The 24,469-nt window shown below is 45.5% G+C and overlaps 1 protein-coding gene and 1 pseudogene across 3 annotated transcripts in view; both read right to left on the bottom strand.

Annotated features, from left to right (window-relative positions):
- Window positions 1-24,469, bottom strand: part of SASH1 (SAM and SH3 domain containing 1) — a 344,484-nt gene that overhangs the window by 66,881 nt on the left and 253,134 nt on the right. For all 3 annotated transcript variants that reach the window (XM_040238649.1, XM_040238650.1, XM_040238648.1), the window contains exons 5-7: window positions 7,979-8,019; window positions 5,512-5,598; window positions 3,002-3,114 (exon numbers count right to left, since the gene is read on the bottom strand). In XM_040238649.1, coding sequence (XP_040094583.1) covers window positions 3,002-3,114; window positions 5,512-5,598; window positions 7,979-8,019 — 241 coding nt within the window. The remainder of the gene's footprint in view (window positions 1-3,001; window positions 3,115-5,511; window positions 5,599-7,978; window positions 8,020-24,469) is intronic.
- Window positions 512-1,895, bottom strand: LOC120862591 (annotated as a pseudogene).

The raw sequence follows: 24,469 nt of genomic DNA, 5'->3' as shown, positions 1-24,469 counted from the left end.
CAAAGTACACTAGTGTTTAAGGAACTCTGAACTGTGTTCCATGTGCCCCAAGGGCTGTGCAGGTCAGTGCCCTGAATACCACAGATATTTACTAGCTAGTTTATATAAACTTTTAAGGGGCATAACTTTAGAAAACTCAAATACAAAACATGAATTGGAGGAGCTAATTATTAACATTATTTTCCAAGTTCCTCCTTAGCTACACTGAATGTGAAAACACATAAACATTTTTAAATGCAAATATTTTAACCTCTTGCAGAATGTTTTATGAAACAGAATTACACAACTCTCTGAAACAGATTATAATAATTCTTTAGTAACAGAAAAGCATTAAATACCTATGGGTCTTTTAGTCTCTGACTGACAGTGGAAGAGACACATGTATGACGTCAGGAAAGACCATTCTTATCATGGTCATATAGGAGGTCTAACTCTTTTTTTTTTTAATATTTATTTTTATTTATTTGGCTGCATAGAGTCCCCGTTGTGGCACATGGGAACCAGTTCCCTGACCAGGGATCGAACCCAGCACCCCTGCATCAGAAGCACAGAGTCTTAGCCACTGGACCACCAGGAAATTCCCAGAGGTCTAACTCTTGATGTTTCTTTTATACAGTGATCACATAAACTTAGACCCTTGAGCTGATCAAAAGCTAAAGGAGGAAGATCCTTGGTTTTTCTTGTTTTGTCTGTGGCTGAAAGGGAGCCCATCCAGATGCTAGTAGCCAAGAATGCATCTTGCCTTGCCCAGAGCCGGCCAACAAGGTCCCCTGCTATTTCATCATCTGTCAAAGGACACCCACCTCTGTGTGCAAAATCTAATAAAGTTTGGAGAAAGTTATCAATTTTTTCTTTAATCTGTTTCTGGATTGCCTTATAGAAAACATTCTTGATGTCTTGATGGGCTCTGTTCTATAGGCAAAGGCAGCCAGCCTGACAACAGCCAGGCTCCAGGGCTAAAACCTCCATCCACATCCACACAGCTGTGTCACCTTTTCATGGAGCTGACTCCTGGTTTGACTCCATGCAAACAATGGCTAGCTGATAAAGGTATCATCAGCTCAGAAAGAGCATCTAATTTTTTTTTCCTCCCCAACTTTGAAAGTATTCTTTTGTTTCCTTTTCAATTATAGAAACGTGCCCCCTCAAGCTGACAGTGTTAACTTTTGACTGTGTTAACTAAGTTGATGCTTTTAACATTTTCTTCTGCTCCAAGAAAACTGAGTTTGATGCATCCTATGCAACTCTCTTGCCAAACACAGATGCTGTCAGGATGAATGCAGACAGCTTCTGCATTCAGAGCTTCCATTTTATGATTACACAAGCCATGTAACAGCATCACTCCCCAGACAGTAAGTACACATCTTGCCCACCATGGTAAAATTAATATAGGTCTGTGTTTCTCACATGCATTTTCCAGGAATTCAACTGGACTTTGTCCAAGTGCTATGACACACTCAAGGAATGGTATTGGAGAGATGTATGGTGGACGTATTGCCCCAGCTAGGTAGGGTGGTTAAAGGTGGGGTGGGGTAGTGGGAGACCAGACTGAGGGTGAAGGGCAGGCGAAGGTGATCAGCAGCATGGACAGGATGTTGTCACTTGTCCCCTTCTTCATCATTGCCCCAGCACAGCCTCAGCCCACCAGGGATGCTGGCGGTTGAGATCACCCCTGCTCCTCTTCGACAAAGCAAGAGAAGCTGGCAGGCAGGCATCTGGTGGTAACCTTCGATCTCAGGTCTCCTACAACAGGTCCCACCTTCCACTGCCCTCAGGCAGTTTTTTCCCCCAGCATTGTCTCAGCAACATATTAAAAGTTTTTTAAAATTACTGATGTGTACAGTCGGGTATTCTATAAATTTAGTTGGGTTTTCCTGATGGCTCAGCGGTAAAAAATCCGCCTGCCAATGCACGCAACCCAGGTTTGATCCCTGGGTCAGGAAGATTTTCTGGAGAGGGAAATGGTAACTCACTCCAGTATTCTTGCCTGGAGAATCCCATGAACAGAGGAGCCTGGCAGGCTACAGTCCACGGGGTCACAAGAGTCAGACACGACTTAAGTGACTAAACCACCTCTCAGTATGTTGGTCACTATTTCAAGGTTTCATACCGTCAAGATTCTGTTTAATGGTAAAGTCATACCTCATTCAATGATTCCTTAGTGACTTGAAATTCTAAATCTGCCTAATTTATGACTTGTCTACTGTGTGAACCAAGTATTCAAAGCCAAAGTCAAGAATTAATCAGTCAGTTAGTTGGGCAGCAAAGTGGAAAATCTCTTAGGAATTGCTATCTTGCTATCATCAATGCTACTCCAGTGTCCTAAAGGCTTCTTTTAATGCCTAATTTAACTGAGAGCAAAACAAACAAACAAACAAACACAATAAACTATAATTTATATCAACTTAGAAATGAAAGCAAGCAAAAGTTTAAGGTTTAGAGATAAAGCTTGCCTTTTTATTCAAAGCTTACTTTGTTGAAGGCTTCTTTTAGAACTAGTGTTTATAATGGTTGCATTTAACTTTTCCTTGGTGTTTATTGAGTAATCTATCATTATCAGTCTATCCATTTACCCTTTGATGCCCCCGTCCTAGTCTCTTTGAGCTGCTATAACCAATCACCATAGACCGGGTGGCTTATAAACAACAGAAATTTCTCATAGTTGTGGAGGCTGGGAAGTCCAAGATCAAGGAGGTGGCAGATTTAGTGTCTGACGATGCCTGACTTCCTGGTTCACAGACAGCATGTGTCCTCACACAGGGGAAGGGGGTAAAGGAGCTCCCTGTGGCCTCTTTTATAAGCTCACTAATTCCATTCATAAGGGCTCCACTCTGAAGAGCTAATCACCTTTCAAAGGTCTCATCTCCAAATTAGGACTTAATATATAAATTTGGGGGGGTGGGGGAGGACAAAAACATTTAGTCTATAGCCATCCCTCAACATTTTTCAATGTAAGGCAGTGAGGTGCTCACGAATGTAAACCAAACGTCCACACTCTTACCCGAGCAAGCGCTTCTTCGATGGTGATCATCTTCTCCTTGACCATCATCATCAACTGAATCCGCTCCTCATCACTCATTGTTATCTCGCTTGCAACGTAACCCACATCTTCTCCTAGAGATCAAAGACGAAAAACAATAATGAGAAAAATAAGAGAAAGATAAAACAGGATGCCAGTCTTGACTGTGTGCCATCTAGGACTAAAGATGTGATTCAGGACCCTGTTCTTCATGGAGCCACAGGAGCAGGAATGGGCTGCATTTGGCGAAGCCAGTGAACCCATCTCATTGGAAAACAAGCTCCAAGAACATATGGATGTTACCATGGAAACATATCCTTCAGAATGATCAGAGTTTCTGTGACAGAGGGTAGAGTGGAGGAGTTTTAGAAGAAGACTAACAGGGAGTCTGGAGTGACCGCTCAGGCAAAGACCCAATTTAAAGATCCAGTTAGAGGGGGCAAGCACTCCAGGGCTCCTTCAGCCAAGGGTTCTCTGTGTCCTTCCATTTCAAACATTAACAAGAAGAAAATGTTTGTATGGAAGATGGGAAGAGAATCCTCTTTCCAGACAGAGAACTTGAAGGTCACATGTCTGCCGCAGAAGAAAGCTCACAGCCTGGTAAAAGCCTGTGAAGTGTGTTAGTCACTCAGTCGTGTCCAGCTCCTTGCATCCCTGTGGACGGTAGCCTGCCAAACTCCTCTTTCCATGGAATTCTCCAGGCAAGAATACAGGAGTGGGTAAAAGCCTAGATTTTTATAAAACAGTTTGACTGGCGTTCCTCAGGGGACATGCACAAGTAAATATAATCACAGGCATGGAATAGTTTCAGTTCATTAGAAGGAAGGTACTCTCTATGTGGCTATCTGCAAGTACCACTGCCGTAAACACGTTTCCACCCTGTGAGGGGAACTCAACTTCCAGTTTGGAACTGAAGGCAGCCAGAACTGCAGAGGGAAAGAGAGCTCCTCGATTAGCATCCTTTGGCAGAGTCTTCCTGAAAAGCGAACAGAGCCATCTGCTCTCAATACGAGAGTCAGGTTGGCGTAGGTGCCTCTGATCGGCGCGTGGGGAGGTTATGTCAGGCGCAGACGCGCTGTCACATGTAGCTGGAGTTCTTACCCCTCACCTTTCTCCTCCACCATGTCTTTCCCACACACACATCACCACCATCAGTGTCGTCAGGATGCTGGGCTACGGGCTAAACGAGTCTGGCTGCAGACTTGTGGGAATGCATCGCAGTCAGGACCTACCTTGGAATTTATGTTCCCCTGGGTTTCCTTATCTCATTTCCATTTTGTAATCAATCAGTTCAGAAACACCGCTCAAGTTCCCTTCGCCACTCGGTCCCTTGTGCGAGAAGAGTAATGGTGTGTGCCAGGTGAGGGGAGAGAGAGAGCCTTGGCGGTGATTCATTTTACTATCTGCAACGCCTCCAGTGGTGGAGGGAGTTGCTTGGGTTTAAAAAGAAATCCACGTGAGCCGATGAACTGTTGGCTTCCTCCCTCCATCTCTCTCCTTTTCTTTCTTTCTAAATAAGACTTTGTTAGAATCCGGGGTTTACTTTGAATCTCAAGTGATGCTGGGTGTGTCCCAAAAAGGAGAAACTGGGAATGTTTAAGAATAACTCCCTTAGAGCAAGACGACTTAAATAAGCCCACTGACAACTGCCAAGGAACCCAGGTGTGCCCCCTGGCATACAGGCTGCCCGTGTTTCTCGTTTCCGTGTGTATGAATAACTGTGTATTCTGCACAGGGTAGGACCCTGAGATTTTGTGAAAGAAAAGAAGTCGGGCCAGCGGTGAGCAACTAAAAATGCTCATCTAATGATAACCTTATCCAGCCAGACTGGAATCTGGAAGTAGCTTTGTTTCCCCTCCCTGTCTGAATGCTGGAGAAACATAAATTATATAACTGGGCCTCAAAGGGATGACATATTTACTTACTATATAAACAACAACAAAAGACACGGCCAAGAGGAGGGCAGGACTCCCTTCACAAAGCAGCCTGGGCAAATTCCCATGATGTCAGCCCATTAGACAGAGTTTCCAGGGGCAACAGCCCCATAACTGTCCCTGCCATAGAAAAGCATCAGAGTTCAGAAGACTGCAAAGGCCCCAAGTGGCAGGGCAGGGGGGAGGGTCCAAAACTAACAAACGCTAAGACTTTCTAGACCCTTTTAGGGCCGATCTTGGCCAGGAAAGATCTCCCTGAGGTTGATGTGATTGAGAAAAGGAAAGATTTGGTCTCTGCTGTCAGATCTATGAAAAGAAAGGGCTGTGAACTCTTTCCGTTTTGTTTTCTTTGATTTAAAAAAAAAAAAGAAAAGAAATAAAGAAAACCCACTGGGATGAAATCTTAAAGTAATGATAGGAATGTCAGAAAAGCTGAACAGTTTATGGGCACACGCAATGACTTATTCTAACTTACAGCATCCGTTTAGATTAGCAGCCCAAACGTCTTAACATTTTAGAGCTGAAAGGACCTACTGTCCGCCAGCTGTGTTACAGTACCTTTTGAAGTCTGTCTCATTATTCCTTTCTGATTCTTTCGGAAGTTCTGCCAGAAATACTTATTTTTCTTCTTCCAATCTCCCTTTCCTTTAAAAAAAGAAAAAAAAAAAGGCACAAGCAATAAATTCGTTAATAACCGAAGTAACCTCTTCCTTACAATTCAAAGCTTGTCAGAATACTTTGATTTCACAAAAAAGACAGTTTTTCTCTTTCAGTTTTGTGAAAAGACTTAGAAATGCCTATAAAGTTGTTTAAAAGAAATGCAAATTTCCTAAGAGCAAGAAATGGTACAATGGAGTTAAGATGAGAAATAAAGAAACATCAAAAAAAAAAAAGCAGGCAAAACATGCATACTTATACTCACTTTGATGTCTGTTTAACTACTGTGTCTAATTCTGCCTGGTCTTGTGGTATAGTTTTCCCCCTTTGGTCTCAGCCACAATGATTTCAACTGAACCACAAATAGGATGCTTTAAAAAGTTAACTTCATTTTGTTGTTATTTCTGTTGTTGATCTACCCTTGATTTTTTTTTTTGTTGTTGTTATCTCAGCTTTGTGAAGAGAACAGAATGGTTGGTGTGTGCTGGGCACCCTGGTGGGGCTGGTTTCACAGGTCTGTGGGGCTGACCCACCCTTTTCCTCTACGGTGTAGAATTGGTGTGAGTCTAGCTATGACATAGGTGGGGTGTGAGTCCCACCTCTCTGATGCCCAGGTTACCTGGTGACCTACCTACAGCTCACCCAGGGCACCATGATGAGAAAAGCAAACTGCCACCCTGCTGTGACATCTCTCAACTCTACACGCCCCATCCCACCCCCTACACACACACCCCTCCATCTTTCCCAGATGGTTCTGCGTGACTTTGATGTGAAACACAAATTCACTGTCATGGCTAGACATTTTTCCTATCTGGTCAGCCTGTGATCCTCAGGAACACACCTAATACCTTTTAAAAAGCAAGAGGAGAGGGGTCAAGTGAGGAAAAGGAAAGAACAGGGTGGCCCTTTATTCTTTAAAAATCAAATGAAGCGGCGGCAGCCCTATCTCTTCTCAGAGACGGGGCACATCCGAAGCTGCGGCTTCGTCACCCGTTTGGGGTCCGGTTGCTCCACGGCCACTGGAAACAGGACCCCGTGGAGTGATGCGCTGTTGGCTCTCACAGTCTAGACTGGTGGTGCCAGGCAGTGTAGCACGAAGCAGACCCGTGGAAACCCCACGCCTGGAGCTCCCATGCTAAGGGCATCATTTGTCAAAGCAGGGTGCCCTCACTATGTTCTGACAACCCCCAGGGCCACAGAGGGGAAACCAGAGCCCACTGGCCTGAGGCTGCCTCTGTTCTCAGCATCTGGAAGGCTCCTGCTGCCTTTGGGCTAAACAAAACAGCAAGTATCAGCCATGAAAGGTGGCAGCAGAAACGGGATTAGTAATACCTCTCTCTCGGGCAATCTCGGAATAGGATTTTTTTCTTGTAAGCTATGCTTCCCTGATGGCTCAGCTGGTAAATAATTCACCTGCAGTGCGGGAGACGTGGGTTCCCAGAGGAGGGAACAGTTACCTACTCCAGCATTCTGGTCTGGAGAATTCCATGGACTGTATAGTCCATGGGGTCGTAAAGAGTCGGACACAGCTGAGTCCATATGGTGGATGAGAAAACCGAGGCTTAGAGAGACAAGCGACTTGCCCAAGGTCATAACTAGGCAGCTGGTAGAGTCGTGATTCAAATCCAAATCAAGGCCTGACTTCAGCACTTATGCTCCTAATTATGACTAGTTTGCCAGACTTTCTTGGAGCAAAACAGAATAAAAGGTGACAAAATCAGAAAAGTCGATTTTATAACCAAGGAAATAAACTATAGAACACCTAAATTGTGCATAATCTTTCATTCAAAAGTTCCAAATTGAAGGATTTACCCTAAAGACTGGAGAAGGAAATGGCAACCCACTCCAGTGTTCTTGCCTGGGAAATACCATGGACAGAGGAGCCTGGTGGGCTACAGACCATGGGGTCGCAAAGAGTGGGACCTGACTGAACAACTGAGCACGCACCCTAAAGACATGATCGTGGGTAGGCTCAAGGATTTTCAGGGGCAGCAGCACTTCCCTGTGATCGAGAAAAAATTGCAAACAACTTACATGCCCAGCAAAGAAGAGACTGGCTGTCTGAATTATGGCACATTCAACATGACAGATTACTATGCAGACTTTAGAATTTTACTGTAAAAAGTACTCAGTCATGTAGGGACATGCTCAGGATACATTCAGTTGTAGAATATGATCCAAATTATGCTTTTTAAAACCCACATAAACACAGAAAATAAGGGGAAAGCTGTCAAAATCTTAACAATGTTTATTTCTGGATGGAAGGGTTCTTTGTAGGTTTTGTGTGTTCACATATTTATATGGTCTATAAAGCATCAAAAGGAAATAATTCATTAGCAATGGTTAAACCAAGAAAAGTGGTACTGACCTACAGAGCTGTCTTCCGAGTTTGACTTATGGAGAGGATTCCTACAAAAGAAAAACAAGTATGATTATCAAGGAACCTCACCTTCATGTGAGACCTGAAGACCCTCCTAACTAGTGAGACCCAGCATCAATCAGCTTTGCGGAGCCAGGGAAATTTCTACAGAATATTAACCAACAGCCTTTCCCAGCCATCTGCTGCCTTTCTAGAAACATGCTAATGTGCCACTTGTCAACACTAATTAAAGATTCACTCCAGGGTACGACTTATATTAAATGAAGGGAATGGACTTGACTGGGTGATCATTGAAGTACCTGTCATTTCTGTGAATCATTATCTACATGCTAAGTTATTTCCATTAAGAGGTCCTTCAGGGACTTTCCTTGGTGGTCCAGTGGTTATGAATCCAATTGCAGTGGAAGGGACGCGGGTTCAATCCCTGGTCAGGGAACTAAGACCCCACATGTGACGGAGCAACTCAGCCCACACCTGCGCACCACAACTACCAAGCCACAACAAAGATCCCCACCTGCCACCACCAAGACCTCACAAATCAAATAAATAAATACATAAATACTTTTTTAAAAAAAAGTCTTTCATATAAATGGGAAAGAAAAGACCGATGAGAACACAGACCCAGCAGATGGGTAGTAATGGAGAAGATAGTCCCAGTATATGAGTAAGGTGGTCATCTGGAGGAGAAGTCAGGAGGGTGCAGAGGTTCAAGGACGACAAGCCACAGGAGACTGGAAGCCCCAGGTAGGGAGCAGCCAGGATGGAGCTCCTCTGTCACTTGCTGCCATCTGGCAAGTGTGCTGCCTGTCTCACTAGATCTTCCAAAGTGCAAAGTGAAGGCAAAGAACTCAGTGTTTTAAAAAATGGGTCCAAGTTCATTAATACATGTCTGCGCATCCAATTTGGCTCATATCTTCCCCTCCCCAGGCTGCCAGTGAGTGAACCTGAAATGTGAACTCGGCCCCAGACCAGGTGATTAAGCCTTTCTCCAGAAAATACACAGACAGGTGCCAACTTAAAGAAAGAAGGCAGGAGAACTAAAGAAAGTTCACACTGTTTTTTCCAAAAGGGGAAGAGCCGAGGTGGAGCAGCGTCTTCCACCAGGTGGGTCCAGAGTGAGAGGTAGTAAGCACAGTGTCCCTGAGTTCGCAGAGCAGGAAAGCCAGGAAGAAGGAACTTGCTTCAGAACACAAGCAGGGGAGCTCAGAGGATGTACGCCTGAATCTCCACTGCACCTATATCCACCCAGGGTGGAGCGTGGAGGCGGCATCCGGTGAAATACTCTTTAGTGTGAGACGGGCAGAGTTCCATGGAAACAATCAGGAAAAGAAGAATTGTGTTGGCCCCAAAGTTCACTCGAGTTATTCCGTAATATCTTACAGAAGAACCTGAGTGAACTTTTTGCCCAATGCAGTAACCAGAAAAGAACCTATAGAACTTAAGTTGACCAGACAGGGGCTGGGGTCTTCCTCTCATGCAGAGCCACTTGTGATAAGGCAACTCTCTTTGGAATAACTGCATCAATGCTGGCTGACCGCTCACCGACATTTGAGAATGGAAGCACCTTCAGAGCCCAAGTCTGCGAGAAAAGTGTTTCTGACTAGCACAAAAGCTGGACTGACTCCTACTGTCCATGAGGGGACAGAGTTAAGAACAAAGAGCAGAAAACAGGGGAAAGGACTCGACTACTGAAGAGTTAGAATTGTAGCCGAGTTTCTCGCCCATACTACCATGGCGCCAACACAAAAAGAGGTAAGGAAAATCTACCTTTCAACACATTTTGCCAGCTTTAGCTTCCAAAATACACTCTCTTCCTTTTGATCCACACAATAAATGGAAATACCTCAACAAATATTTACGTGAAAGGCTTCCATGAAACAACCATCTCAAAGCTTCATTCATTCGGTAAAATGACTCAGTGCTGACGCTACTACTGTGAGTGACAATCGTGAGAAGCAGGGCTCACAATGGAGGGAGGGTGACGAACGTGAATAAATGCACACAAAGGAGAAGCAACTGCTGAAGGACGAGCGGGAAGGAGGGAAGAGGGCACGTGGTGGTGGAAGTGAGAGGGACAGGAAGGAGGAGGAAGTGGAGGAGAAGCAGCAGCCACACAGGCAAGCAAAGTGCTCAGGGTCACAAAAGGAGAAGCAAGGCAAAGGCCAGCAGACAGCGGAGTGAAGCACTGGCTAGGTGAGTGGGGATTAAGGCAGGAAAATAATAGTGATGCTGAAGGTTTGAATTCTTAAACTTTGGTGTGTGTGTTTTTTAATTTTATTCTGTTGCATTTTAGCTCAGTCTACCTTACAGCAACCGGCCATGGCCAACCAGCACCATCAGCAGGCTTTCTGTAGATGACCTCTGACGGCAAAGGAAGTGGCCCACTGAGTTTCAGACTCGCTCTTAGGACTAGGAAAGTCTTGATCTAATGGCTTAGTACCAAATATTTCAACTATCCCTAGCTCTTGATAAACTAGTTAACTATGTAATAAACTAAAAATATGTATATGTCTTTCACTTTTTCTGAAAGAAATGTTTTCATGGGAAAATGGTCTAAAGAAATAGTAGTTTTTTCCAATCCTTTGCTGATTTAGAATAATACGCTTTACTGAGTTGTAAGGAATTTTACCCACTGTTTCATTCGACCCCAGTTTTGCAGGAAACCCTGGTCTCCAGAGGCACAAGGCTCCCTGACTGGTTAGAGGCCAGCAAGGAGCTGTACTGAGGCACTGTTAGCTTGGTTGTCTTTCCAAAATATACTCAAGTCTCCCTACCTGGATATGGTACATATAAAGTTGTCTCAAAAATCCAAACGTTGATTTCTAATTTTTCAACCCATTTTTCCAAAATTCACATTACAGAAAAGTTATGTTCTCACTATTACATAGTTATCACAAAATAAGTCAATATTTCCCTCTCTAAAATGCTGACTTAGAACTTCATTATTTTTACATACTTTCTTCAAATTACCATGCATTTCAAATATTTATCCTTGGATTTGCATTTTTGATCTGTTTGTTACATGAGTGCTTCTCCTAAGCATCACTTGCATTTCCCTCAGAATGCCAGCAGATGGCACTGTAGTTTCTATATTCAACTTGCTTATTGTGGCCAGCCCGGATTTTGTTTTCAAAATTTCACCAGTTCACAATCTAGATACTGGCCAAAGATAGCAAGCCAGTGCTTTCATAAGCAGGAGGCTTCCCAACTCATCAATTTGCAAAGGGGCAAAATACCATCATGTGAAGTTTAATTTGGATGCAGAGAATCGTCCCTGCAAACAGAAGCTGGCAGAGCAGCAGAGATGTAAAAACAATACCATCTCCTTTCTCCTCGAAACTGATTGGAAAATTCATCCAGCAGAAACAAAATTCAATGAAGCCACCAAATTCCAAATTCGGATGGCAGCAGGTGGAAAGGGTCGTTTACTGATCTCTCCTGGTAGAAGAAATTAACACTCAGAAGTCAGTTCCAAAGAGACCTCCTTGTAAGACATCCTTCCTGCCTGACACTGCAGATCTGAACATGGCAGCCTGTTTCCACCCATCATGCTCACTGTCAACAGGGTAAAAAAGATGGGGACTACCACAAAGATTCTGATGACTGGGAAGCAATTCGACTGCACTTTGAGAATTAAAGCATTTAATAATCATTGAATTTTGCTTTTAAAGTCTCCGAACTCAGGATCTTTTTTTTTTTCATCAATAACTGCTACTATTAGACCCCTCAACTGCTTAAGCGTAAATATGTTTCCTCAAGACCCCTAACTACTCTAGTTCTCCCTGAAGCCCAAATTCACTGAAGAAAATTCATAAGGAATGCATGAATTAGATTTTTAAAAAATCAACTTAAGGAATATCTCTAGAATTGAGCCAATTCTTTTCATCCTACTCTCCAATCATTAGCAAATTCTTTGTTAAGTTGCTTTCTTCCTTTTTTTCACTCATTCATTTATTCAGTGTTTCTTTCATTCAACAAATATTTATGAAGCTCTCGTTCTGCATCTAGCATGCTCTGCGGTACTGAGATCCTAGCAGTAAACAAACAATGGGTAAGATCCCTGTTCTCTTGGAGCGGGGATGGGGGAATGATCAAGAAGTGGGGAGAATTCTAGAAAGGATGGGCAGAGAAGGGCTCTCTGAAGAGCTGACAGGTGAGCACTTACCTAGATGATAAGCTGGCGTGACACTGGCTCCTCCAATGGGGAAGACTGAGTGGGGAAAGGAGAGAGGAGGAGGTGAGAAGTCTCCTTTGGCCATGCTCAGTTTCAGATGCTTATTGACCACCACTGCAAAGGGGGATAGTTGGATGTGTGAGTCTGAGTTCAGGGGACTCACTGAGGACCACAGATAAGCATTTAGAAGTCACTTGCATATTTAAAGCCAGGAGACCACCCAAACACAGTGAAGAGATGCTGAAACAGAGCTCAGGAGTAATCCAATTTTTAGGGGTCAGGAAAAGAAGGGGAAGTGGGCAGTGGGACTTCAGGAGAGGGGTCAGTGAGGAAAAGGAAAGCCAGGAAAGTACACTTTGACCTTTTCTGGCTAGAAGAATAATACCAAAATCGACTTAACGCAGCTTATACTGCTGCCTCAAATGCCAGACAGGGTAAATTCTGCATTGCTCTATTTTTCCATTGAATCTATCGCCTCACAGCAGAGAAGACTAGAGAGAAAGAGGAAACTAACAAAGGTCAAAATGAAATTCTTTATATTTGTTTACAGAATTCCACCTTGCCTAAGGACACACAGCTGGTCAGAGACATAACTGGGTTTTGAAACTGTGTATCTGAGTCCAAAGCTTCATCCAGTTCACTGAACATATTGCCTCTTATTTACATAAAGGAAATTCATATCACCTGATACACTGGCTTGCTTCTTGGGTAAATTCCTGGAAGACCCTCAGAAGGATTTATGAGGAGAGAGCATGCTTTCAACCCCAAATGTGAACATGGCTTATGGGTTTATTAGAACGAAGTATTTCAAAAACACTTATTCAGTTGTGTTACTATCACAGGGTCCTCCTGTCCGCTTCTGGAAGAAAACGAGGCCACATCATTGAGTTCAAACCCAGTTTTCTTCTGTCCATTTATATATAAATAGCCCAAGGTACCTCCAGGCAGAGACGGCTCTATCTCACTGTTACATACTTGGCCTGGCACACCAGAAAGGTAAAACAAACGCCTATGCATAAAGGAATTCCTAAAATAGATTGCAGGTCTGTGTTTTGATGCACTGCCCAGAAACTTCATTATAACCAAACAAAAAGGAAAGAAAAACAGTTCTATCATCATTCCTAAGAAAGGACCATGTGTTATATGTTACTGGAAAACCTATACTTAAGAGACTTTAAAGGCTCCTTTATCTTGAGTCTCCGGAAATACACTTTCCCATTAGTTTATTTCCTGCTGGATTTTGAATCAGGGCTTCTGCTGTGTCTGGGTCCTTGCCTGCTTCATCCCTTAGCCTGCCAAGACAGTCCCCAAGCCAGGAGCAATTTTCCTCAAGACCCAGAAAAGAACTGAGGCATCTGTGCTATTGAGTTGTACCGTGCACAGGAGAGGGTAAAGAAAGTAAACAGGGTGGGGGCCTTTTTAGCAGTTAATATTTACTTTTGCTTTATTCTCTCTCTCTCTTGTTTTTTTTTTTTTTTTTTTTTTTTGGCCATGTGATGCAGCTTGCAAGATCTTAGTTTCCCTGGAATGTGAACCTGGGCCATGGCAGCAAAAGCATCAAGCAAGTCCTAACCACTGGACTGCCAGGGCATTCCCTTCTTTTGCTTTATATTTACCTTACTTAAACATAACAAACTTGGGACTTCTCTAGTGGCAAGGTGACTAAGACTCTGCTCTCCCAAGGCAGAGGGCCCAGGTTCAATCCTTGGTAAGGGAACAGGCACAGCTAAATAAATAAATGTAACAAATTACTCATATTCATATTTTGTATATTTAGTGACAAATCAATGTGCCTAAAATAGGTAATTCTTTAGTCTGATATTTCAGGTATGAAAGATACTTTTTCATATAGGAGCATTTCTCCTCTATTTAACCGAAATAAAATGAAACAAAATTCATCTCATATTATCCACTGTCGGCCATGAAAATTTAAGGGTTACCCCTTTTCCTGGCCGTGGGGTGAGGACTAGGATGAGGTCTCAGACATGGAGGGTCCCCATTGCTGGGTGCTCACTCTTGAGGTTGGGCACAAATGCAAGAAGCAAGTACCTCCTTAAATTCCATACCTCTTGCTTTTCCCTCAGTGGGGCCCTTCCCAGCCAATCACTGCTGTATTTCATACACATGATGGAAATTAGCTTGCAAACCCATAGGATGGGATGGCAGGTAACTCTGCAGCCAAGCGGCTGGCATCCTGTTAGAACTCCCTGAAGATTCAGGATCAGTGACAACGCCAATGACATGTTGTCATCCTGGTGAACACTCTCCATACGGGCTTCTCTTTCATGTCACAGTCTATTCCTGGCCTGTACTTTCTGGCTTTTTTGCTGAAAGGTCACCTTCCTAAGTGATCAAGGCAGGCGTATGAAGAACCAAGTCCAAGGCCGTGGCCGACACTGCATAGGCTCGGAGCTCACAGGCTCAGAAGTCAGGGACGCCCGTGATAGCGCTGCCACAAACCTAAGCCGGGTGTTCCTTCTCCCCATGAAGTAAAGCAGTGTGATGCAAGACTGTACCTACTTTAGTGGGGTGTTAGGGGAATTACAGGATGCATGTAAAGGGCTTAGGGGGGTGCCTGACCACAGGTGAGTTCTCAGTACATATGACCAACCCCTGGAGCCACCCCAATCAGATTCACTGGGTTCACTTGGTCTTCGCAGACTATTACCCATCCTAATCCCACCAAGCCCAGCCACTGCTCAGCCCCTACTCTAGACTCCAGCAGCTTCCGAATCACCGAAGTTCCTCTTTTTTTATTTTTCTTACACTGGTGCAGTCGTTCAGTGGCTCAGTCATGTCCACCTCTTTGCGACATCATGAACTGCAGCACACCAGGCCTCCCTGTCCTCCACTATCTCACATTAACTTCCTTTTCTTACATAATAACTTCCCTCAAATAATTTGAATGGATGTAGTGATTCTTCTTCCCCTTTCAATCTCATTTTATACAAGCAATTCATGTTTTTCCTAGAATTAAAAGGAAAAACCATCTAACACAACACTGCAAGTCAACTATACTCCAATAAATTTTTTTTTTAATAATATTTCTTTATTTGGCTGTGCTGTGCTGGGCCTTAGTTGCAGCATGCGGGATCTTTGATTGTCACTGGAGCGTGTGGGATCTAGTTCCCTGACCAGGGGTCAAACCTGGGCCCCCTGCTTTGGGAGCACAGTATCAGCCACTAGAGCACCAGAGAAGTCCCTCCAATAGAGTTTTTAACATTTTTTTCATATTTTCCCCCTGAAAATTTTAAAAACCCACAACAACTGAACAACACAATTTATCCTTTTTTTTCAGCATACATAATTTAATTAACTGTAAGCAAAGAACTGTACAAATTTTAAGCACTAAGAACTGTACAAATTTAGTTCATTGTGTTCAGCACAATGCATAGTAAAACAATTCTATGTTGATTTTGAGTAGATTTCAGTATGGATGCATACCAAATCATGGGAAGCACTTTGGACCCATCAATTATGTAATATTAACTCCTTAAAAGAAATGGCAGGGGTTCCAGGTTTATTAAGTGTGGATATTGTCTCAAAGCAAGAATATTACCCAATCTTAATTTCAATTTGAAGAGGGTCTCTTACCACACAAATCAAATTCTCACACTTGGAAAGTGCTAGAAGAATATTTTGAAAAGTTTGAAATTTTCAGCTATAGGTTTGGGCCCTTTCAACTTTTCCTTCTTTATATTATCTTTGGTTTTGAAACTGCCACCAGAATCACTGTAGGTGAGCTTTTCCTTCCACACAAGATATCTCAAAAGGAGCATCTTACTCAGAAAAATTTCGAGAGGAAGACACAGCCAATCCAGGTGCAGAGCTTGACATCTAATGACAATCATTTCTATTATCCCTCAATCCGCTGCTAGTTTTATTAGGTATGTGGAAGTTCTAGGTATTTAAACATGGTCTTTCCTGCTGCAAAGCAAGTGATTTTTTTTTAAACATTAACTGCCCTCACATAGTTGAAATGAACATAATGGCTTCTCTTCCACTTCTCAACTGCACTTTACAAAAGCAATTCATGTTTTTCTTAGAATTAAAAAAAAAAAAAAACCCCACTAATGATTGAACAAGATGTCAACATGGAGATGAACTGGGCAGCTCACTGGTCTCTAGTTGTGAATGACATTATCTCGAATGTCTCCCCTGAGACCACAACCCAGGAAGCCGCCCAGCACAACGGCTCACAAGGCAGGTTCTGGAGTCTGACCGCCTTGGGCAGCTCTAGCATTCACTAACTAGCAACCCTGGACCAGCCACTTAGTCCCACTAATCCAAGTTTCAGAGTATGCAAAACAGACACACTAATATTATGGAACATACGGGCTTTCTAGAGGTTTCAGTGAAACTGTGGCTTGCCCAGTATTGAGAACATGCTTGCACATGATAAGCAGCACTACCAAGAAGCCAGTGATCATGGGACTGTGCCCTCTCAAATTATGTGGCTACCCACACTCCCTGGGAGCACGTGGAGCCCGGTGTCAGCACGGCCCTAGAAGGCATAACTGGGATTTTACATCCTGGTGCTTCTGGGAAAGCTAGTGTTTTCACAGTGAAGAGAAATGACTCCGTTTTCACGTGTCTTTCGCCCTTTGTCCTCCCCCTCGTTCCTACCTGAAACATGGGCAGAATGCCCAAGCAGTTGTCATTTTACTATAAGGAAGAAAGTCACATACTAAGGATAGAGGAGTACAGAAAATAATTCCTCAGAATATCTACCTCCAGATTATTTGCCATATGGGGGCGGAATACACACACACACACACACACACACACACACACACACATATATAAATATACCCCTGTTGGCCTCAACACTGCAGACTTGGTTGTTAAGAAGTAAAAATGACAAACTTCTAAAAAACATTGACGTGGGTTTACCAAGCACATTCATATACATTTCATTGGATTTCATACAGACCCTGAAAAGAATTAGCCCCACTATATAGATGGAGAGACTGAGGCCTGGCACACTCATGGAAGTGACTTGTCTAATTGTATTAATAAGTCACAGAGCTGGGGCTTAACCTCAGCTCTTCTGACATCAAATCCAATGTCCTTCCCACTAGAAACCAGATGCATAATACTGTGAGCCCAAAGCTAAAACGGTGTGCATTTTCTCTCATTACCCCTGGAGAAGGAAATGGCAACCCACTCCAGTACTCTTGCCTGGAGAATCCCATGGACGGAGGAGCTTGGTGGGCTACAGTCCACGGGGTCACAAAGAGTCGGACACGACTGAGCGACTTCACTCACTCACTCACTGGCACTGAAGATGCAATTTAAGTTAGTGGCTTGGCCACAAGAGAGTCTGCAGTCCCAGGTCAAGCTCTGACTTTTGGTGTTTCCTCAACAGGCATACACATTGAGCTGTTCAAAAGGAAAAGGGGGGCTTCCCTCATGGTCCAGAGGATAAGACTCCACACTCCTAATGGACAGGGCCCAGGTTTGATCCCTGGTTCGGGAACGAAGATCTCATATACCACAACTAAGCCTGTGCACTGCAGCAAAGACCCAACATAGCCAAAATAAATAACAAGTAATCTTAAAAACAAATAAAAAGATAAATTTTTAAAAAGATCTTGAACTTCGTCTTTACTCTCATTTTGGTATAACCAGTAAAAAGTAATGCCTTCCTTTTATGGCCTTAATGTGACATATTTTACATTTTATTTAAGTCTTTATATCTTTAGAATTACTAAATTATTGTCAAAACCAAAATAAAACAGGATTGTAGCACATTATTTTCACCACAAAAGCTAGTTTTTTTTTAATAAAATAAGGAAAAGAACTATACATAGCTTTGCTTACATTTTTAATGGCTGCTATTTATTCTGTAAATTGGACACAATTATTCCTTCCTTTTGGTTATTTCCCCCTTTAAAATTTACTGCATATGTGTAATAAGTATGTGGTCCAAGAAAGGCTTTTCTGCAAGGAAATGTGGTTGAGATTCGAGGCTGTCTGGATCAACAGGCATGCACCTGCCTGCTCCTGTGGAAGGACATTTGGTTATCACTATGCATGACGCAGGCCCCCACTCAGGAGCAGGTGTGGAAATGGATTGCCACTCTGCCTGGTACGGGGTGCACACGCGGCAATTCATCCCAGCAGAGGCTGGCACCGTAAGGAAAACTGGCCTTTGATATTCTTATCAAATTGGCACGGACTAGCGGGGAAAGCCAGGCTACAAAGAGCTGGCCCCTACCAGCCAGGGCCTCAGGATGGGCAGAGGGAGTATGGGAGGAAAGGAGGCAGAAAAGAGGCTCCTTTGAATGATCCCCTCGGTCTGTTTCCATGGCGATGGCTCCGGAAGCGGGTCAGAACTTTCTCAGTGGAAACAAATAGCAGCTCCCATTCACCATCACTCAAACCACGCTGCCCACACTGGCCGCTGGGATGTCAGGATCTAGAGAGGGACGCAGGGGCCGGAGCTGCCAGCCTTTCTTCTGTTGGCTGCTCTGAGGCGTGTCAGTGAAGCTGCCTCTGAAGGCTAAAGCTGAAGGAGCTGCGGGCATGCAGGGCCCTTTCTGGCCTCCTGATCATGTGCTGGACGCACAGGGACCAGCCACCCCCTGGACAGGGCTGTGAGTGTGGCCCGCCTGCCCTACTTCTCCTGGCTGGCAGCCCAAAGGACCAGGTCCTCTCCACAGCGGCTACCACCATAGCCTTTTTGATGTTGTTGTTGTTTGTTGTTTTCACTTTTAATTCCTTCAGAGGTGTGTGTGTGTGTGTGTGTGTGAGTGAGTCATTCAACCATGTCCAACTCTGTAATCCCCTAGATCATAGCTCGCCAGGCTCCTCTGTCCATGGGATTCTCCAGGCAAGAATACTGGAGTGGGTTGCCATTCCCTTCTCCAGGGGATCTTCCCCACCCAGGATCAAAGCTGGGTCTCCCGCATTGCAGACAGATTCTTTACCCTCTGAGCCACCAGAGAAGCAAAGCTGATGAGAAACTTTGGCTTGTTATAAATACTATGAAAATGGGAACTTAAGCTTTCCTGTCTTTCCAGATCTCACTTGTGTTAACTGAGGCATAACTGACATGTAACCTTATATTGGTTTCAGATACACAACACAGTGATATGATATCTGTATATATGGGTCAGGAAGATCCATTTCCTTGGAAAAGGGAATGGCCACCCACTCCAGTATTCTTGCCTGGAGAATTCCATGGATAGAGGAGCCTGGCGGGCTACAGTCCATGGGGTCACAAAGGGTCGGTACATATTGTGAAGTCATCACCACAATAAGTCTAGTTAACATTTGTCACCATTCAGATCTCATGTTTAAATCTCATCTCTTCGTCACATCCTTGTACCTTCCGCATGCGCAGCCGCTGGGCAGCTGCTGACGCTTCCCCCGTACTTCGTCATTCCGCTAGCTGGTCTGACTCTGCCCTCGGCTTGCTTCACATCCTTCCTCCGTTTGAGTCACGGCTTTATCTGAAGTGACACACAAGCACCTGCCAGTGATACACAAGCTCCAGACAGCGCCGCCAGAGACCCCACGGCCACAGCTGACCCCCACCAGCATCCTCTGAGCAGACCCCGAATCCTCTGGTGACCGAGACCTGGAGCAGAAGCACGGAGCTTCCACCGGACCGACAGGAAGCCGGTCTGAACAGAGATTCATAAACCCAAGCTGGCTGCCTGAGAACCCCTGGGAAACTTATGACAGGGTCCACAGTTCCACACCTGGGGAATCCAGTTCACTGGAGCTGGGCAAGGCCTGAGGGTCTGTCTTCAGCAAACTCCCCAGCGAGCTCTGACGTGGGGACGTGCTTGGATCCCCCCAGGCTAACCCAGGAGAGAGTGGAATCTCCTCCTGCCATCCTCCAAAATGCAGAAAGCCATAATCCCAGTGAGATTTTCAGAAAAGAATATGGAATACACTAAGATAAAACAAGTGGTCAGTAGGCTTCAAGGGCTACCCTTCTGCGAGGTTTTGTTTGGAGAAAGCTTTTAGACGTGGCTGAGGGCAGGGTCCAGCCGGACTCAGGGAGCTGCGGTGAACTCGTAGTCTGTCAGCTGAGCTCAGCTGGATCACGTTTCCCCAAAATTCCTTCACCGCACGGTACTGGGTCAGTGCGATGCTTCATGTGAGATGCAGAAAGCAGAAGCAGAAGCAGAAGCTGTTTTCTCTTTGGGCCTCAGGGTCAGTGCAGGGCAGGAGGCGCTGAGCTGGGGCTAAAGCATGTGGCAGAGCGTCCCCTGGGTCACTGGGTAGCAGATGGGCCGCAGGGCTCGCATTCCTGCCCAGGGTCTCTGGTCCTGGCCTGTGGCTTGTCTCCCTCCCAAGGAAGGATGCCAGCAGCTCCTCCTGCAGTTTCCTGACGCTGGAGGATGGCTGGGCGGCGGGGAGGATGACTGGGTTTCAGCCCATCCTTGTAGGTGGCCATCTGTCCTCTGTCCCCAGTTGAGCTGATTTCAGGCCACAGTACTGGACACAATACTGGAACCAGGCCCCGCAGACACAGTAAGTCCAAAATGCTAGAACAACATGATCACAATGTCTGCTTCTCTCACAGACCCCCGACTGATGGGAGAATTTATGAGGGTCTCAGCCCCACCCTGCCCTGCAGGGGTGAGCCGTCCCTCCTCCAGGCCCTATGCGCTGTACCCACAGGGTATCACCTCACTGCGCCGTGTCTCCTTCAGGTTGTCAGAGGACAGCGACCTCCCCTAGCCTGTTCATCTTCCCAGGGCCGAGCATATGTATCCAGACAGCAGAAACGTGAAAAATATTTATTCAGTTAAACGTCATTTGCTGCCTAGCCCATCGCTGGTCCTCCCCACATGCGTCCGCCGTTACGAGGTGCCCATGGTGGAGTCTATGATAAAAGGCCTGACGTTGGTGGATCAGCAGGTCTGGATTCTACCTCTGCCTCACTCAAAGTTCATAACCATGACGATGCCATGCCATCTAGTCTTTCTTGCTTTCTTAACTGCCAGCTACCAGTTACATTACAGTTCTGTTAAGAGGATTTACACACAAGTTGGAGGCTTGCGTCCTCCCCTGCTCCTGCCAGGATGCGTGATAAGTCACTTCAGTTGTGTCCAACTCTTTGCCACCATATAGACTGTGGCCTGCCAGGCTCCTCTGCCCATGAGGATCCTCCAGGCAAGGATATTGGAGTGGGTTGCCATGCCCTCTTCCTCCAGGGGATCTTCCTGACCCAGCGATTGTACCCCTGTCTCTTATGCCTCCTGCATTGGGAGGCAGGTTCTTTAGCCACCTGCCAGGATAGGAATGCTATTTATTTACTGGTAGCCCTTTCCTCTCCCACCCTCCTCCCTGCCCCAGTGTCCTGCAGGACAGACAATAACCAGCGGCTACTTCCGTATAGTAAACACCTCCTGGCAATTGCTGGATGCAGCCCAGGCACGTGGCCTGAAGCTGGGCACGATCGGCCAGAGGGTTGCTCACCAGACGGAGTTCAGGGCCATAAGAGTTTTCGGAGGGGAACAGCTGAGGAGGAGAATTCTGACACAGCTGCTTTTGCTCCGAGCCCCTGTGTTCTGGAATGCTGAGCCCCTCAAATATGCTGTGCAATGGAGCACACACGTGTGCGGCACAGACCCACCCGCACAAACATATTTCAGCACGTTGTGAGCACACGGGCTCTGTGAAAGCGGTGGCTGTCTCCCAGCCCTTCCCCTACCCTCCCATCTCTGGGGCGCTGAAAGGACAGGAGAGCTCAGGTAGGAGGGGCACAGGGTAAGTGGCTGTGGCCACCACGAGCTGTGTGTCCAACACCATCTAATGTGATGGACGGTGGGAACCACAGGCACACTGTGTGCAGAGAGCCGCCCTAACGCAGGGGTGTGTGTGTGTGTGGCTGGTGGTGGGGGTGGGGGGAGACACAGCGTGTACCTGGGAAAGGCAAGGCACTGGGTATTTCGCACAACCAGAAAGAGCTTTTATCCTGCACATTTTATCAATTTGGAACCTGAGGCTTAGAGAATTTAACTCCCAGAACTAGTAGAGCTTAAATTCATACCCTGTGCAATACCAAAGCTGACGTTAGCAACAGCAAACACAGAGTCCATGCAATGTTGGTGTGTACAGAGCAGGCTTTGCATTTGGTCAGAAAGGGAGAAATGGCCCAGGCTAGAAGGAACCCGGAGACCCTGACTCAAACTCACCACCAAGTCCCTGGGAGCTGAAGCTGGAGGGCTGACCATCACAGACAGACTGGGGGCCCAGGCCCTGGACAGTGCCCTTGCTCTCAGGCCCACAGCCTTGGCAGATAGATGCATGCTTGCAAGCTAAGTTGCTTCAGTCATGTCCAACTCTGCAACTCCATGGACTGTAGCCTGCCAGGCTCCTCTGTCCATGGGTTTCTCCAGGCAAGAATATTGGAGTGGGTTGCCATGCCCTCCCCCAGGGGACCTTCCCAACCCAGGGATCAAACCAGTGTCCCATGGCTCCAGCATTGCAGGTGGATTCTTTATCCCTGAGCCACCAAGGAAGCCTGGCAACTGGCTACTAGTCAACTAATTAAAGCAAAAGAATATGGACTACATATGCCTATGCCTGGCTCCTGGTGCAGCCTATTTATTGGGTTGACCAAAAAGTTTGTTTGGTTTTTCCACTACATCTCGTAGACAAACCAGAAGGAACTTTTTGGCCAACCCAGTATTTTCTGAACCCTAAGCCTGCCGTCTGCCTATGTTCCCTGCCTGCTGAGCTCCAAGGGCCAGACACCAGGAGCCTGAGTCACCCCGGGGGGGTTTCTCACAGGCCACAAGTACCTACCGCCCTTTCCCGGGGGGACAGTGGGGACATGGTGAGACACATCCCCCTGAACTGGGCAGAACCGACTGGTGAGCAATCCTGAAGGATGGGCCTCCACAGGTTTTCTCACTCCTCATACATGCACATTCCCCATGGGAAAAAACTGGTATTCCCCTCCCCACCCCACAGCCCTGCCACAAACAGGATGTGGAAACAGGATGCATTAGTCTCAGCTCCAGGGAGCACCGCTTGACCTGGATTTCTTAACAAACTCTCCGGCCTCATCAGCAATTCTCACTGCCTCTGTCTGGTCTGGGCTATGGTTTTTCCAGTGGTCATGTATGAATGTAAAGACTGTGAAGAAGGCTGAGCACCGAAGAACTGATGCTTTTGAACTGTGGTGTTGGAGAAGACTCTTGAGAGTCCCTTGGACTGCAAGGAGATCCAACCAGTCCATTCTGAAGGAGATCAGCCCTGGAATTTCTTTGGAGGGAATGATGCTGAAGCTGAAACTCTAGTACTTTGGACACCTCATGCGAAGAGTTGACTCATTGGAAAAGACTCGGATTGGGGGCAGGAGGATAAGGGGAGGACAGAGGATGAGATGGCTGGATGGCATCACTGACTCAATGGACGTGAGTCTGAGTGAACTCCGGGAGTTGGTGATGGACAGGGAGGCCTGGCGTGCTGCAATTCATGGGGTCGCAAAGAGTCGGACACGACTGAGCAACTGAACTGAACGGAACTGAACTGTCTGGTCTGAAGGAGGATTTAACAATCACCCTGCAGGTGGGTTTCTAGCACTCCCATTTACCAGCAAAAAACAGAGCCCTGGCTCACCACACAAGGGACCACAGCCCCTGTCCTCATTCCACAAACAGATGATGCCTGAGCCCCCTCCTCAAGCCCAGTCCCTGGGAACCAGCTAATTGAGCAAGAGGGAGTAGGTTCCACTTAGAAAAGAAACTTTCTGACATTTCTTACACATTTCAAGGAGGTTGGACACAAAGTTGCTGAGAAGTGGAATCACACTATTTTTCCTATAAGCTATAGCAAACACATTTTCTTTCCAATGTGTGCTTTCCTTCTGTTTATACGAAATATCCCAAATAGGCAATTCTATACAGACATAAAGTAGATTAGAGGACTTGGGGTCATCAGAAGACAGAGCAGTGATTGCTGAAGGACACGGGGTTTCTTTCTGGGAAACTGAAATGTTCTGCATTGACAAGGTGATGGTAACACATACCTACGGATATAGTAAACACCTGTGGACTGTAAACTTCAAAAAGGTGACCAGCATGGTCTGTGCACTGCATTTCAACGAAGCTGATTAAAAAAAGAAAACAGATGACCCCACAAAAACCTGTAATACAAATGTTTAAAGTGGCATCAGTCATAATAACTGAAAAGCCAAAACACCCTTAAATGTCTATCAGTTGATGAATGGATAAGCAGAATGGGGCACATACAGACAACAAAAAGGAATGAATATAGCAAAGCTTTGAAAACATTATGCTCAGTGAAATAAGCCAGTCACTTAAACCATGTAT

This window comes from Oryx dammah, unplaced genomic scaffold (assembly GCF_014754425.2).
Source record: "Oryx dammah isolate SB20612 unplaced genomic scaffold, SCBI_Odam_1.1 HiC_scaffold_4, whole genome shotgun sequence".
NCBI classification, from domain to species: Eukaryota; Metazoa; Chordata; class Mammalia; order Artiodactyla; family Bovidae; genus Oryx; species Oryx dammah.
Note: the sequence above shows the minus strand (reverse complement) of the source record. Positions and strands in the feature narration are given on the sequence as shown.